At 48.1% G+C, this 17,643-nt stretch overlaps 1 protein-coding gene across 1 annotated transcript in view; it reads left to right on the top strand.

The window, feature by feature from the left end:
- The window catches only part of PSAP (prosaposin), a 33,295-nt gene that overhangs the window by 9,173 nt on the left and 6,479 nt on the right, over window positions 1–17,643 (top strand). The window contains exons 2-7 of the mRNA XM_059662459.1: window positions 7,343–7,476; window positions 9,739–9,813; window positions 10,460–10,585; window positions 11,509–11,709; window positions 12,101–12,244; window positions 13,679–13,735. Of these exons, the coding sequence (XP_059518442.1) occupies window positions 7,343–7,476; window positions 9,739–9,813; window positions 10,460–10,585; window positions 11,509–11,709; window positions 12,101–12,244; window positions 13,679–13,735 (737 nt within the window). The remainder of the gene's footprint in view (window positions 1–7,342; window positions 7,477–9,738; window positions 9,814–10,459; window positions 10,586–11,508; window positions 11,710–12,100; window positions 12,245–13,678; window positions 13,736–17,643) is intronic.

A 17,643-nucleotide genomic window follows, 5' to 3' on the forward strand; every position in this document is an offset into this window, starting at 1 on the left:
CTTAGGTTTGCCTGCAGACAACAGAGACTTAGAATAGTAGTGGCTTAAATACGATAGAACTGCTCCTATGTGTCATAGGGTTTAGGAGCTGGCAGTCCAGCACGAGGCTGGTGGTTCTACACCCAGAACTCGGAGCCTCTTCTAGTTCCATGCTCTGCATCCTGAGGTCTCATGGTCCATCATGCTTGCTAAGGGTCCAGCCATCACACTTGTCTTTAAAGGGGTGGTAACCTCTGCTAACATCCCATCAGCAGCATGTGGCTTCATGGCCGAGCGTGCTGTGAAGGAGACTGGGAAGTGTAGTTTTTAATCGTGGCAGCTGTGTGTGTAGCTGACAGGACTGAAGAATAGATACAGGGAGCACCTTGTTGTCTCTGCCACATTGGGCAATAACTGTTCCCCTGAAACAGATTGCAAAGTTTAACTGTTTTTCTGACTCGAATTGAATTATGCCACAGAACAAAAATGAATGTGAATGCCTCTCCTTGGTCGCCCTTCCCCGCAAGCTCACCGCAGCAATTCTGTACAAGTCCTTCAGCTTCGTAGCGACTGGCAGTCTCGTGCTTTCTCATTAATCTTCACAGAATTCCTGAGAAAGGGCACTCCTAGTTTCCACAGTTTGCAGGTAATTGTGGTGCAAGTAAGTTGTCCGGGTCTTGGCTTTAGAGGCCAGCAGAGCAGGGGGTTCACTCAGGTCTGCCTGCCCCCCACACTCAGGCAGCCATCTTGTTGCCATGTTGCCTCCTCACGTTTCTAGTAGAGGAGCGGCTTCTAAGGTGGTTCCAAAAATAATGTGAACTACGGCAACTTTCTTGGGATCAGAGGAAAATCAGCCTGTAGCTCCAGTTTCATGGCCTACTGAAAGCATTTCACCTGTGGTTCTGTGGGTGCTTGCTGGCACCTCTCATTCTTGCTCATGCAGGACTTCTTGTGAAGCACCTAGGTACACAGCACCTCGGTACACTGTGGCTCCGGGTCTTGAATTTAGTGCCAACCACTTTGGAGGTTGCTGGGATACAGTGCAGCGCTCCGGGTCCTTGAGCTGCCACTTAATTCCTGATTAAGTGTAAACAAGTAGAGCAGCCCTGATTCAGCTGACTGTGGCGCACCTATTCTGGGCAAGGTAATGGGTCAGAGAAAGGGCCTGTTGCTACCACAGATGATGACAGTGATGATTATAATGATCGTGGCATTTTAAAATACCAGAGAGATGATGGTCAGGGCCTAATAGTGGGGAGGGATAGTATTCTGGTGCTTGAAAGTGCGTAATTTTATCTTGATTCTCACAGTTCACTGACACCAGTGGCTTTATCTTCATTTCACAGAAGAAAAACAAGCTCAGAAGGGCAGTGAATTGCTTGGGGTCATTTGGGCAGGACTTGGAGCCAGATCCTTTTCCTTTTCAGTATGCCACATTTAATCAAGAAGGCGGGTAAATCGCCTGACGAGTCTCACTCTAGACTCCAGGCTTAGTTCCTTTTCACAAGAAGTCATCATAGGAGCACCTAAAACACTCGGCCCTGCTGAACTCGCCCTCCCCCCGGGCTGCGTGGCTAGCCCACTGTGGCAGCCGTCTCGATACAGGAAAATTCCATTGTAATCTGTGTTGGATAAGTGACCTGCCTGTGGAATGAATGGTTCATTTTCTTCTAGGCCTGGAGAGTAAAAAGGGAACAGAGCACCCACCCCTTCCCCAGGGAAATACAAGTGAAGTCTTTTAAAAGCCCATCTTAATAGCCCGAAACTTGCTGTAGGGTTTCAGATCTCTGAAATGCTACGTTCTCTCATCTCAGCCTGTCAGAGTTTTGCCACTGAGGGCCCGGGTGCCAGGCCTTTCAACTGAGAAGCAGAGTGCTTGATTCACTGAGTATGTGCATGTCGTAACAGGACACATTTAATCAGAAGCCCCCAGGGGCCAGGCAGACATTCTAATAACTTTCTTAGAGTTCAGCATCTTACCTCAGAGAAGGAAGTTGGTATCTGGGGGCAGAATGTGGGAGGGGGAGAAAGAGATGAAACTTCAGCTGGCAGCGTTTCGAGAAATTACTCCGCAGAACGTGGGTTAGGTAGTTTTTATATATTTGGTATGTGTTCATCCTGGAAATGTCCTTTGCCTCGCTATTTAAGAATTAAGACTTGTAGCCCCTGTGAGGTCTTCTGGCCTCGCTCGCCACTCAGGATCCCTCTTACACAGAATTAATTCCTCATGGGTTGGGCATTTTGTTTTGCTTGGTTGCTTGTGCTGTTGGAGAGCTCATCACTTAATGGGGGAAGCCATTCCCTTTTTATATTCCTGAGGATGTTAAGTGTGTTCCTTACCTTACACTGTGGTCTGCTTCCCTAACCTCTGCTCATTGCTCATTGCTCTGAGGTCTGGGGTCTGAGACCACACAGAACAGATCTGCTCTCATGTGGTAAGTAGGTGTCTACACCTTTGAAAGTGACTGTGTACCTCCAGAACATTCTCCCAGCTAAACACTTCCAGTCTTTCAAGGAGCTCAGGAGTGGTGTCATGTGCCTTCACCTTCCTGACCGCTGTACTTGCCGCCATTTCACGGAAGCAAAGCACGCAGCTGTGTTCTGCCTTTCCCGTGGCCTGTGCCCTGCCCTCCACGCACGTTGGCTTGGGCAGCGCAGCTTCTGACCACCTCCATCCTTGTTTTTTGGTTCTTGCTAAGCCTAAGACAGCAGTTTTCAACCTTTTTCATCTCATGGCACACACAAGCTAATTACTAAAATGCTGTGGCACACCAAAAAATATACTTTTGCCAATCTAACAAAAAAAAGTTTAATTTTGATTGATTTACAAAAAAAATTGAATAGTAATTAGCTACTCTTTTTGCTTCAAAGTGACTTTTAAAAAAATTAGGAACTCATGGTTGTACATAAGGATTTCTGGTACCAAGAATTAACCAATCAGATCCATCCTTATTACGTGACATGACAAATAAGATGCAAGTCTATTTACATTTATGGTTCAGGACAGGGCATTCACATGGAAGGCTATTGTTGTGTTGGCTGTTGTCACTTGTTAATTTGACAAACTAAGGGAAAAGAGGTCAGTGCCCCTGGCTGAATGGTGAGGCGTTGCATGTTTTAAAACTTGTTGTGGCACACCAGTTGAAAACCACTGGCCTAAGAGACTTCATGTTTCAGTTGAAACCTGTGAGTTTCATTTTCCTGGCTTTTGTATTTTGGAATATTTTTGTTAGCCTGTCAGCCCTTGCGGCCACCATTCTGGCTTGGACATTTTGGAATGACCTCTCATTGTAGTTAGGAGCCCCCTCAGCGGAATCTCCGATCTCTTTTCAGTCTTCTGCCCGATCATGCCCCATCATGCCCGCCTGTGGAGACACACACTGAAGTCATTTCCCACAGGATGGACTCATCGCTCGGTGCTTAGTGTGCCAGATGATGTCTTTCCCATGTGCCCGAGGTCTGTCTTTGCAGCCTGGCCCTGCCACTTCCCTTTGCCCCACTCTTGAAAAGACACAGGAGAATTCTCCCCCTTTGACAAGGAGAACTGCTCTGCCTGGGAATGCTCAGCAGTTTCCCCTGTGCCCTCTCCACTTAGCCAGTCTTTGATGTCTCCATCTTTTAGGTGCCATTTCAAACTTAGTTCAAAGAAGCCACCTCTAGCTCCCTAGGCAGGTAATGTCTTTGCTGCTTTGTGTATGCGGCCCCCTGCTTGTCTGTTTTGCTTTAGGGTTTGTCCTTCCCACTGCGGGGTCAAAGAGCGCACATCTGTTTAATTAAGTGTCCCGCCCGGAAGGTCTGAACTTGGCCCAGTGAGTGCAGTTGGTAATCCACTTCATCCCAGTTGCTTTCCCACTTCAGTGGAGAACACCATGCTTGTCTCCAGAGCTTCCAGTGCACAGCTGGGGTTGTGGTGCCTGAGAGCCCCCTGAATTGGTGAGGATTCTGTGTATAAATAAATTTTCTGGGACCCGGCCAGTGTGGCTCAGTGGTTTAGTGTCACCCTATGAATCAGTAGATCACAGTTCGATTCCCGGTCAGGGCACATGCCTGGGTTGTAGGCTTGATCCCCAGTGGGGGGCAGGAGGCAGGAGGCAGCTGATCAGTGATTCTCTCTCATCATTGATATTTCTATTTCTCCCTCTCCCTTTCTATAAAAATATATTAAAAATAAATTTCCTGGGGATGCGTCCCCCCATATTCTGATATGCTATTTGCTTCCCTCAGATCGGCTCCCAAAATGAGCACCTGAGGTAGCTCACTGGTGTCACCAGGCTTGTGTTTCAGCCTCGCATTACCGATCCTGAGGACACGCAGTTATCTCTGTGTGTGTCTGTGCATTGGGTCGTCTTAGGAAGTCACATCTGCTGTCCACCTCTGCATCACTGGCTCACTCAGCTTTCCTAGGAGCTTAGTACTGCTTGGATCTGGCACGTGTTTTCCCATGGAAACCAAATTTCAAACCACCAGCTTTTGGAATGTGGCTAGTTGAGTGTGTGAATTGGTTGTGGTGGTGATTTTGCCTCCCAAGGAGCAGGGAGGGCTGTAACCCGGGCAGCACATGAATAATGCATTTGCTGGTCTCTGAAAGGGTGAATGCAGATAACTTGGCTTGAGCTTTATGCGGGACCCGTGACAGTCTGTGTGTGAGTGGTTTGTGGAACCAGCTCTGGTTGAACAGCTAGTAATAGTAGCATTTCAGTCCTTTCCCTCCCTCTCCTGAAGGGAGAGCACCTGCTGACCTACCTGTGTTGTGTACTGTGTGCGCGCACCTGTGTGTCTAGAATCCCCGTGCCCTCTCGGCGTGCAACCTGTGCGTGACTCCTGAGGCGATAAATCTATTTTTTAGGTGGCTATAGTTGTCTTCTCTGACAGTAGGAAACCACGGTGCTGTCTGCTGGAGTTTGCCCCTGTACAATGGTCCCTCTCCATGTAGCTGATGTAACCTGTTGTTTCCTAGTAAGGTTTTCCCATTTTCAGTTTCATAATCAAGGATACCATAGACCTCTTAACAATAGGAACTCTTAAGGTAGTTTATAAAATATTTTTTTGAAAATTATACTACATAACATAACATTGGGAGTTTAATAATTCAGCTAACTACCCTGCTTTGTTATTCTTTTCTGATTTTTGTATAATTCATATAACATCATATTCTTGAATTTTTCTATTATACATTATCTTTATATTTAACAGCTACTTAATATTTTAATAAGAATGTCATTAGTTTTTCTATTTTTGTCTAAGTTGCATCTATGTTTTTTAGTATTGTAAATTAAACTAAATAATTATATTTATGCATATCATATTGTACCTATTGAATTGCATGTATACCTAGACGTGGATTACTTTTATTTTTTAAAATATATTTTTATTGATTTCAGAGAAGGAGAGGAGAGAGAAACATCAATGATGAGAGAGAATCATTGATCAGCTATCTCCTGCATGCCCCACACTGGGGATCGAGCCCGCACCTGGGCATATGCTCTTGACCGGAATCGAACCCAGGACCCTTCATTCTACAGCCTATGCTCTATCCACTGAGCAAAACCACCTAGGGCTAGAAGTGGATTACTTTAAAAAAAATTAGTTTTCATTGACAGTATTACAGATGTCTCCCATTTTTACATCCTTTGTCCCCCTGTACCCAGCAGAAGTGGATTACTTTTTGAAGAGGGACTTTTTTGTTTTTCTTCCCTGGGACAATTTAAAAAAAAATAATTCTTCATTGTTGAAAGTATTACATATGTTCCCTTTATTCCCCCATTGATCCCCTCCAGCCCCAGGCCCTCGCCGCCCCATTGTCTGTGTCCATGGGTTATGCATACATGCACACTGGGTCCTTGGTTGATAACCTCCCTCCCACCCTCCCCCACCTTCAAAGAGGGTTATTTTTTTCCTTTCTTGAAATATATTAGTATAGCCGAAACCGGTTTGGCTCAGTGGATAGAGCGTCGGCCTGCGGACTGAAAGGTCCCAGGTTCGATTCTGGTCAAGGGCATGTACCTGGGTTGCGGGCATATCCCCAGTAGGAGATGTGCAGGAGGCAGCTGATCGATGTTTCTCTCTCATCGATGTTTCTAACTATCTCTCTCCCTTCCTGTCTGTAAAAAATCAATAAAATATATTAAAAAAAAAAAAGAAATATATTAGTATAGTAAGAAATACTAGGCCCTGACCAGGTAGTTCAGTTGGTTAAAGCATTGTCTTAATACACCAAGGTTGCAGGTTCGATCCCAGTCAGGGTACAGCCAGTGAATGCATAAATAAGTGAGACAACAAATCAGTGTTTCTGTTTCCCTTCCTCCCTCCTCCTCTCTCTCCTTCTCTATCTCTCCCAAATCAATAATGAAAACAAACAAAACCCGTTACATTGCTGTCAGTGTTATAAGAATGCAAAAATATGGCACCTTTAATCTGCATTTCTCTAGTGATGTCCAACCTTTGTTTCCTAATCCCATTTCTGTGCATGCGACTCCTGCCCAAGTCCTTTTCTCATTATCGCAGTAGAGGAAACGCCGTGCACCTGGCTCTGAGTGGACACGTTCACTTTGATATGTGGTCTTGCTTTTTTGCCAGTAAACTTGTTTATGTGCAAAAGCAAAAACTCATGCAATTAGGTTTGTGAAGAGCTTTTTCTATTGGAACATTAAGAATCATTTTTCTGTGCAATAAGGATCTGAATCTTGGTGTTTTTCCCTATAGATTAAAAACAAACACTTTGGCTGATTTTCATTCTACAGAAGTTAAAAATCTGTATTTACATGTCTCGTGATTTCTTTCATTGCATCATGAAATGTTTATTTAAGGTTATAAAGACTAGCCGAAACCGGTTTGGCTCAGTGGATGGAGCGTCGGCCTGCGGACTGAAGGGTCCCAGGTTCGATTCCGGTCAAGGGCGTGTACCTGGGTTGCGGGCACACCCCCAGTGGGAGATGTGCAGGAGGCAGCTGATCGATGTTTCTCTCTCATCGATGTTTCTAACTCTATCTCTCTCCCTTCCTCTCTGTAAAAAATTAATAAAATATATTAAAAAAAAAAGGTTATAAAGACTAAAAGGTCTGATACTCCCTAGTTATGGCTTAAAAATAGTTTGAGAGGAAAAAAATGAACCAGATATATTAGTCCCTTCCAGCCTGTGACTTATATGACAGCACAACTCCGTGTCTGGGTGTGGGACCTCTGGTTGGCGTTTCGTGTAGCTGGCCGAGTGGCCAAGCTGGCGTCCAGCTAAATGCCAGGACTAGCTAACCCTTAACCCTGGGTTAGCCAGTGCGGTGGACCTGTGTGGGCAACGAGCCACCTCCTCACCATGGTTTTCCTTTTATTTATTTATTTGCTTATTTTTTAATGGTTTTCCTTTCAGCTGCAGCCAGCCCTGTCCTGGGCCTGAAAGAATGCACCAGAGGCTCAGCAGTGTGGTGCCAGAACGTGAAGACGGCAGCCGACTGCGGGGCCGTGAAGCACTGCCTGCAGACCGTCTGGAACAAGCCGACAGTGGTGAGCGCCCTTAATGATGTGCTGCATCCCTTTGTGGCGTCTGTAACCACTGCCATTTGCAAAGCACTTTCTCTTGCCTCATTTTGTGTGCCTCTCACGGTGACCCTGCGAGGGAGGCAGGACCTGTAGGTGGGTGTACCGTTGTCACAGAGGGAGTGGAGGCTGGAGAGGTTCAGATTTCCTTCCCCCCAGGTCACCCAGTCCCTTGGTGATGGAGGTGGACGAGGTCCTCCCATGCCCATGCTCTGTGTTCCTTGCTGCCCTCTAGGCCTCGGTGCAGGACCCACCTCATCACCCAGATAGGGACCAGCAGGTTCACAGCCCCCATTTCCAGAACTGGGCACACGAGGATGGCTTTCCTTCTTGGTCACTCACTCAGAATCGAGATGCTCATAAGCTTTTCAGACCTTTTTGATGTTTTCTTTCTCTGCCGGTCATAGCTTTCTGTTTGGGCCACTGGTTCAGACCCTAGAACTTTAGTAGATATTTAAGATTTTATTTCCAGCTATAATCAAACCACCTTTTTTCATCCAAACGATGTTAAATATAGCATAGTCATGTGGGCTCTTAGCACACATGGGGGAATACTCTCAGATGACAAACCTCCAGTGTGTTCTTCACGTGACCCAACCCTTCCAGGGAGGCACCAAGCTTTGCAGGTGCTCTTGGCTCTCTCTGGGATGTACCTTGTGGTGCAGGCCAGGTTTGACTGAGTGGAGTTCAAGTTCTAAAACTCGTCAGTGGCCCGTAGAACTCGGAGAAAAATATTTAACACCGCTCTTGACGAAATATTTTCTGAATTCACTGGAAAACTGCCCTCGTGGCCAGCTACTTTCAGATTTGGTCTCTAATTTGCTTCTGATCTTGTTTTTAATACTGCTTTCACTTTCCAAGTTTAATTGTGTCAGGCGAGGACTTTAGATCCTTCTCTCTTGATGGACAGTGTCGTGAACGATGCCTGGCCCCATGCACATGATTAGCCTGGCTAGGTCCAAAGGTTCCAGTTGGTTTCTCTGAATGCAGCTAAGTTCACAGGTATTCCCCAGTCTCACCCAGACACGTCAGTTCCTTCTTCCTGGGTTGAAAATACACTGAGTGGCCAGATTATTATGACCACCTGACGTTTGTAGGCAAATTAGCTATAATTTCGCGCTGAAGTTGCTAGAGGGCCAGATCATTATAAACGTCTGAATGGCACAACATACCTAAGTATTGTTGCTGATCAAGTTCATCCTATCCTGTTGATGGCGTATCCCAGTGGAGATGGCTTCTTCCAACAAGACAGTGCGCCATGCCACGGTGCTCCTATTGTGCAGGAGTGCTTTCAAGAACATGAGGGAGACTTTACCTTGCTTAGGTGGCCCCCACAATCACCAATCTCAATCCAATTGAGCGTTTGTGGGATGAAGTTAAAAGAGCCATCAGGCAGCTGGTTCCACAACCATCAAATCTCACAGAACTGGACAGTGCTATTCATCAGGCATGGTGTCAGATTCCTCGCATCACCTTTCCACATCTCGAGGAGTCAATGCCAAGAATCGCCACAGTATTAAAGGCAAAAGGTGGCCCAACGAAGTACTGATGGGGTGGTCATAATAATCTGGCCACTCAGTGTAGTTGATATCAAATAGGGAGCTCCCCAAGAACTTTGAGAACCAGCCAGATTTCCCAGAGTCCTGGGCCATGCAGGCCCTGGGTGCCTAGGCTTGTCAGAAGACTTGTCCTGTCCCTAAGCTCTGGAAAAAAGTTTGTTTCCATGCAAACGCAGCACTGACAAGGCAGACGAAGGCAGACGGAGTGCAGGTAGCAGCGCCAGGGTGGGTGCGCAGATGCACAGTGTCTGGCTGGGGCTTGCTTCGCTGCCCGCCCCTGTAACTCTGGTGCTGGTACTGGCCCGTGATGTCGCTTTGCCTTCCTGATTTTCTCTGGTTCCTGCTGCTCTGATTTTCACCTTTCTGCGCCTGTTTCCTCACAGAGCTGTTGTGAGCAGTAAGAGGAAATTTGGCTTGTACTGTGCGTACTGAGTAAGGTGCTGAGGGGTAGAGGGTGCGAGAAAAGGGTGTCTGCCTGGTAGAAGCAGTACTGTGGTCAGCCACACCTAATCCTCCCTCCCTGGCGTCCGAGTGCTTCCTGTTTAGGTTGGGAACCAGGCTGTGCCTGTGTCAGATGTGGCCATGGTCACGTCCCTGGGGTTTTCAGCTGTGTGTGGTGCGAGTTACGTCCTACAAATACAGATCTCTCCCTCGTGTTCTTTCCTCTTAGAAATCCCTTCCTTGTGACGTGTGCAAAGATGTCATCACCGCAGCTGACAAAATGTTGAAAGAGAATGCCACTGAGGTAAACGCCACACGTGTGTGTGACTGAGTGGTGGGACCCTCAGTGTGTGTGACTGAGTGGTGGGACCCTCAGTGTGTGTGACTGAGTGGTGGGACCCTCAGTGTGTGTGACTGAGTTGTGGCCACGTGATCAGTTGCTTAAAGCTGTGACCTGGGAGGAGATGGGGGGGGTGGGGGGGGTGTCTAACGAGGAAACAAGGAATGATCTGGGTCCAGGTAGGATATAATTGAGTCCTGTGGGCCACGTACTGCTTCTGTCCTAGTTCTTCCGCTTGCGGCGCCCACCCCACCCAATTTTTGAAAAATGTAAAAACCATCCTTAGCCACAGGCTGCTCAAGGACAGGCCGTGGGCCCCAGCTTGCTCCCCGACCCCAGGTGTTCAGTGCCAAGTCCATTGGGATTCTGTGGCACATGCTGTTAACCTTCGGGTCCCTCTGGCTGTCTCTGCTCCCAGGGCCTATGAGACTGCTGTCGGAGGATTGCCCCATTGATGTGACGAGCCACGGCTCCCACTCGGCACCCAGGTCCCCTTCCCTGAGGGTGGCTGCTTTCAGCCGTCACTCTTCTGGGAGCTGTGAGGGCCTCTTGCTCTCGGCCCGTTTGTAGAAAAGTGCATGCTGACCTGCCCCTTGCCTGTGTCCTCTAGCAAGAGATCCTCGTGTACTTGGAGAAGACCTGCGACTGGCTTCCTAAGCCGGACATGTCAGCCTCATGCAAGGAGATGGTGGACACCTACCTCCCAGTCATCCTGGACATGATTAAAGGACAGATGGTACGTGCTGGGGAATAGGTCTTCCTTCAAGGCAGTGCTGGGGTCCAGGGAAGTGCCAGACCAGGAGAGAGGGATTAAAAGGGCAAGTCCATTCATACCTGTGGGCTTTCTCAGCCTCTTGACTACAGTTCTAACATCCAGAATGCCTCTGGCACGGCAGAACACTCTGCCTGTAACTTTCAGGGTTGGGTAGGGCACAGAAATGGGGACTTACAGGATTACTGAAGGGGCTAAACTGGCATACATTTGTAGGTGCTGATTTATAACTCCTGTGGGATCTTTTGCAAGCAATTAATTTCATTTGTGTGATTTTTATCCTAAGGAGTAAGTCAGGGAATTTACTTGTGGGTTCAGCTACAAGGAAGCTCAGTGTTCATTCAATAAGTACCTGCTGTGTGTGAACCATGTGCCAGAGGTTGGCTTTTCAGCGATGAGCAAGGAATTTGGAAAGACCCTAACAAAGAGGAGGGGCTTAAAAAAACTGAGAGGCCACTGTCCCACAGTGGGACCACGTGCAGCAGGAAGTCCCTGGCTTTCAGGAGGGGGTGCCATGATTATAGGTACCTTTTTGAGACGGTTTGGTCTAGATCCCACCCATTGGAGCTGAAAGAGGGGAAGCTGGCAGAACATCAGGCGTCAGATGTGCTGGGGGCAGTGCAGGTGGACAGATGCATATTATTTAGAGGATGAATGGACTAGACTTATTTTTGGAGGGGATGTCTTCCAGGTTTCTGGCTTGAACTGCAGGGAGAAAGGTGCTTAGGCCATTGCTGAAATAGAGGTGGAGGGGGAGGGGTTGGCGATTGAGTCTGAGATGCCTGTGAACTGGGTGTGCATGCTGGAGGCCAGCTAAGAGAGGGAAGGGGGACTGTTTCCTTTTCCTCTGGGGAGAGGTTTTCCAGCTGGACTTCTTTCCCCACCAGAGCCAGCCCGAGGAGGTGTGCTCCGCGCTCAGTCTCTGCGAGTCTCTTCAGAAGCACCTGGCAGAGCTCAATCGCCAGAAGCAGCTCGAGTCCAATAAGATCCCAGAACTGGACATGGCGGAGATGGTGGCGCCCTTCATGGCCAACATCCCCCTCCTCCTCTACCCTCAGGGCGGCCCCCGCAGAGAGCCCCAGCCGAAGGTAAGACAGCGCTCCCTCGGGGCTCCCTTCCGGTTGGATTGGAGTGTGTGCTGCTTGAACTAGGGGCTCTGGCAGCAGTCAGCCTGGAAATGGTTGTGCCATGCAGTTGCTGAAGAACCTGGATATTTACATTAAGCTAAATTAAAAAATGGGGTTTTTAAACATGCAAACATTTCTCCCCTTCCTATTAAGTTTTACTAAAATCAGTGCCCATTTGATTTTAAAACTGTCAACAATTTTAGAGCCTGTGAAAACACATTATTCACTGTTCAGGGAGTCACATCCAGTGCTGAGGGGGCGAGCGCGGGAGGCACTTTTCCTAGGAATTTGAATCCCCTTAGTGACTACAGGAGCGCACAGTGTTGACAGCCTCCCCTCCCCGTCTCTGTAGGCTGGTGGGGATGTTTGCCAGGACTGCATCCAGATGGTGACCGACATCCAGAATTCCGTGAGGACCAACTCCACTTTTGTGCAGGCCTTGGTGGAACATACCCGGGAGAAGTGTGACCTCTTGGGGCCTGGCATGGCCGACATGGTGAGCCTTGTCTCTTTGTGGGCTCTGGGGACGGGAGTGGGCAGACCCCATGAACTTCACTTCCTGGGGCACCTGTAAAGTTCATCCTAGGAGCTCTGAGGACAAGATGTTCAGACAAGTCCCATTTCCTTTAACTAGAAAGCAGGTGGTAGGCACTTACATACTGTGTTGGGTATTTGCCTTTGTATATGTAACAAAATTCGTGGGACAGTCTAGGGCAGCGGTCCTCAACCTGTGGTCGCAACCCCTTTGGCGGTTGAACGACCCTTTCACAGGGGCCGCCTAAGACCATCCTACATATCAGGTATTTACATGACGATTCATAACAGCAGCAACATTACAGTTATGAAGTAGCAACGAAAACAATTTTATGGTTGGGTCACAACATGAGGAACAGTATTTAAAGGGCCAGAAGGTTGAGAACCACTGGTCTAGGGGAAGGAGACTGGTGAAGATTTCTTTTTCTCCCAGAATCGTGTATGTAAGAAAACACTGGAACCACTGACAGCCCTGTTTCTAATAGCCTGGCTGTGCGTGGTAATAACCCTAAGTGTGCTCCCCGCAGCCAGCAGGTTGCCGTCCGTGGGAAGCCCCCCGGCTGGCTTGTAGGAGGTTCACCGGGTGCCTTCCTTACCTGTGAACGTTAGCCCCGTGGGCTCAGAAACTCATTAGCCCCTTAGGGGGCTTTATTTCTTGGACCCTGTCCACATTAACCACACTCAAGAGATTGGTGTGTAAAACCAAAATGCCAGGTTAGTACCTGGCAAGCAAAAAGCCTCTGCTGGGCAGGAAGCAGGGGCTGGTTGTCATGACAATGTGGGTCTGGGTCCAGGGCGGCCTTTCTGGATGGCCGTGGCTGGCTCTGGAGGTGAGGCTTCTCTCTGATGACTTGCTCTCTTGTAAGCCTGGGAGTCATAGCCTCATTGCAGTATCTTTGCATATGGGTTTCTCAGTATGGAGGGCTGTCATATCGCTCGCTTTTCTCCCTGTGGAGGCTCTCCAGTTAGAACCTATTCTCTGAGAGCTATTCTCTGAGGGTCTACAGGAAATGCCTAGATGTGTATAAAAATAGGCAAGTTGGAAATCATCATAACTTGATTCTGCTGGATTTCAACTTTATAATTCTGTCCAAGAACGTGTGGAAGGATTTGAAATGTAATCTCTGGTTCCCAGCACTCAGAAGTTGCTACTCTGTGATTTTGGGGCAAGTTTGGGGCAAAAAGGAGACTGGAGGACCTTCTCTCCAAAGGCCTTTTTCAAAGTACCTTTTGCACACCTTGTCCTGTTAGGTAGAGAAGAACCACGTTGCCACTTTCATCTTAATAAAACTTTCCCAGAGCAGACATTTACAAGACTCCACTTTGGGGTTGGAAATGCTGATTTTTGGTGTGTTGTCGCGGTAATTTCACTAACTGTGTGTTTCTCTGTCCCCAGTGCAAGAACTATGTCGACCAGTACTCTGACATTGTTATCCAGATGATGATGCACATGGTAGGTGGCAGGGGACGTTCCTCCTTAGCATTTTTCTTTATCTCAAACTTTGTGATTTCCAGCGATTTTGAAAAGTGTATAGTGTAGTTTCCTTTGTTTACCTCTGAGTACTAAGTTGGGCTAAAATGAGCCCTTGGTGGCTAGCTGACTCTCCACCTGCAGCTCACTATCTCCCTTTTACCTTTCCTGGCTTGACCACTCTCACCACTGCCCTGGGGCCTCCCTCACCTTGTGAATGTTCATGTGCTGTGCCTGTGTGAGCTGCCCATCAGATTTCTAGCATTTGGCTTTCACCCTTGGCCTCCTGGGCATGGTCTGCTCTGTAGCTAGGCCAGGCCTGAGAACCGCTGTGTTGCAGCCTCTTAGAGCTGGTCCCACACTCTGCAGCAGTGTTAGCTCTCACACTTGCCTCTGGTGTATCCAGGTGGTAGGGGCATCCCTTCATGATTAGAGATCGGAAGTATCGTCAGCTAGCCAGCCTCATGCAGAAAACTGGCACGGAGCAGGGTGGTCTGAAGCATCATTCCTTTGGGAACATGCTCTGGCCTCCTGAGACCTAACCTGGAGGGATGGAGGGGTGGGTTGCACTTTTTCCTTTCTGTCATGCTTGTTTCTGATTAGTTGAGATTGGCCTGTAGTTCTTTTTTTTTTTTTTTTTAATACTTTATTGATTTTTTTACAGAGAGGAAGGGAGAGGGATAGAGTTAGAAACATCGATCGGCCGCCTCCTGCACACTCCCCACTGGGTATGTGCCCTCAACCAAGGCACATGCCCACGACCGGAATCGAACCTGGGACCCTTGAGTCCACAGACCGATGCTCTATCCATTGAGCCAACCCGGTTAGGGCTGGCCTGTAGTTCTCGAGTTTATTCTCTAACTAGGGGCTGTTTGGTAGTTTTATTGGAACATAGCAATGCCCATTTTGTGCTACAGCAGCAGAGTTGAGTAGTTGAGACCTTAATGCTCACAAAACCGAAAAGATTTACTCTCTGATCCTGTTCCTAACCACTCAGTCTCCATCCAGTCACAGTAGAGGTTATTTGGGATTATTACTCATACCACACCTTGTTCTACTGCAGCTTACGAAGACAGCAGCGAGAGTAGGAAAATGTAAGCCTTTGGTGTGACTTGATTTGATTAGTGCTTCCTCAGAGCTAACTAAAAACTGTTTCTCATTGTAAAGATTATACAGCATATACATTCTTTGAAAATATGGATAATACTTCCCAAATTGAAAATCATTTGAGCCCTAGCTGGTTTGGCTCAGCGGATAGAGTGTTGGCCTGTGGACTCAAGGGTCCCAGGTTCGATTCCGGCCAAGGGCATGTACCTGGGTTGCGGGCACATCCCCAGTAGGGGCCGTGCAAGAGGCAGCTGAATCGATGTTTCTCTCTCATCGATGTTTCTAACACGCTATCCCTCTCCCTTTCCCTTTCTCTCTGTAAAAAAATCAAAATATATTTTTTTTTAAAAGAAAGAAAAATCATTTGAGGTTTAAGAAAACATCAGTGGGGTCATATTTTATATTCCACAAATTTTGTAGTTTGCATTTTTAATCTAAAGTTATATTGGTCATTAAATATTTTGTACAGATGATCTTTAAGTGGCTGCATAACATTTCACTGTGCAACTAAAGGTAATTTATATGCCCAGTCCCCCGTGGCTGGGGGTTTGGGTTGTTTGCAGGTTTGCCCTGGGGATAAAAGGCATGACAAGCAGCCAAAACCCTGCTTTTCCGAGTTTAGGTCATTAAAACTGACCTAGTGCCAGGCTGTTGATAGAGTGTCAGACCAGCCTCCCAGTCTGGCCTTTGGCCACCGGGGGTAGGTTGCTGGGAGACCTGGGCCGTGGAGAGCGTGGCTTGAGTCCCTAACCCCTCCAGGTGTATTTTATAACACACTCCCCTAATTCGGGCGGCTCTGTGTCTTGTTCCATTTTACTGCTCATCACCAACCTGAGGGGAGGGCCCTGCAGGTGTGGTAGGGTTAGGCTTCTGGGGATGAGAGCTCTTCATAATGTGGCATTTTCTGGGGACCTGCTGCCTGGTGTTATGAACATGATTTGTTGTGTCGGGGACATGGGGACGGTGCACACACAGCTGGAGGTGTGATCCGTCCAGTAAGGAGGGCCAGAGTGGTTGGTAGGGCCCAGTGTGCACTCAGTAGTAGGAACAAGGTAGGTGGCTGACTTGTGACTGAAGGATGATTCCCCTAAACTTCTGGTGATATCCTAAACCTCATGAACTGCCTGATCATTGTTTTAATTTTTCTTAACTGTTGTGTCCTTTCCTTTCTCTTATTTTATCTCCGATTTCCTGTTTTTTTATTCAACAGCAGGATCAGGTATGTGATGGGGATTTGCTTGGAGTAGTGGTCGGCTGCTGCTTGTAGCTCTTTTGCTCATCCTTTTTGTATGCATGATCCCCTCTGGCAGATCCAAGGAAGACTGGAAGGCAGGGTCCCTCTCTGGGTGTATAGGCTGGCAGGGAGCTTCTGCATCTCTTCCCTGGAGCTCAGCACTTGAGGTGGCGGGGGTTCCATCTCCCCTTCAGGGGGCCAGGAAATGAAGCCAGCAGAGCCACGCACCCTGCGCCAAGTCAGTGCCCAATGGGCCAGATGCCAGGCCACCAGTGTGATGATGGGGAACCATGGGTGGTCCCCAAGATGCCGCAGCTTCCTGCACTGTAGGCCGGACTTCGGGGGGCCTTGTTTCTGTCATGGCTTGAGAGCACAGCATGTCCTACTCCTGTTTTCCATGCCCCGGAAATGCTGCTCCCGCATGAACACATCAGTTGCAAATAGTGAGCAGACTGTTCCCCTGTCTGCTGGATCCAGAGCATGGAGACAGTCTCTTGGTTGTGGCTTCTGCCCGTCTGGGTGATGAGGTCCTGCAGATCCAGGAGCCACAGCAGACGGCCTGTGAGCTATGCCGCGTGGCATAAAGTGGGGGGCGCTGAGCCGTCAGACCAGACTTAACGGAGCCAGGTGCCCTTTGGGGGCTGTACTGAGCATTGCCTCCTTTTGAGCACTGGAACTGAAATTTTTCAAAGGTTTTTTGAAGTCTAGTGGGAGATTTGGCTGAAATATCTGAATTTTCACATAGGCTGCCTCGTGGAACAAAGCTGATCTGAGACAAAGCAGCCCACCTGAATTTTTGATTTTTTTCTCTTCTTTTAAAAAATACATATTTTTATTGATTTCAGAGAAGGGAGGTGGAGAGAGAGACAGACACATCAGTGATGAGAATCATTGGTCAGCTGCCTCCTGCACGCCCCGCACTGGAGATTGAGCCTGCAAACCAGACATGTGCCCTCACCAGGAATCGAACTGTGACCTCCTGGTTCATAGGTCGACGCTCAACCACTGAGCAACACCAACTGGGCTTTTTGTCTTTTTTTTCTAAAAAGCTTGCTCTATCTTTGGCCACATTCTGTTTTTCCCCCCTATTTATTAAAATATATTACTGATTTCAGAGAGGAAGGGAGAGGGAGGGAGAGAGAGAGAGAGAGAGAATCACTGATTGGCTGCCTCCTGCATGCCCCACACGGGATGGAGCCCGAAACCTGGGCATGTGCCCTGACTGGGAATTGAACCGTGACCTCCTGGTTCAAAGGTCGACATTCACCAATGAGCCACGCTGGCCGGGCTTTCCCCCCATTCTTAAAGTGTGCCACAGACAGGATACTTCAAATATACTTTCAAACTCCCCCACCCTTAACTTATTCTGGAGCCTTCTTGGTATTTAAACAAGATGAACCCTAGCCATGATCTAGCTCTCTTCGCTTCCCAGGTCTCACTTTCAGCAAACCTGGTCCGCTGGTTTGGTGGTGGGAGGCAAATGCCACCAGGCCCAGAGCTAGTCACTGGTGGCATTTGGTTTACAAAGTATACAGACTGTGTATACTTT

This window comes from Myotis daubentonii, chromosome 13 (genome assembly GCF_963259705.1).
Source record: "Myotis daubentonii chromosome 13, mMyoDau2.1, whole genome shotgun sequence".
NCBI classification, from domain to species: Eukaryota; Metazoa; Chordata; class Mammalia; order Chiroptera; family Vespertilionidae; genus Myotis; species Myotis daubentonii.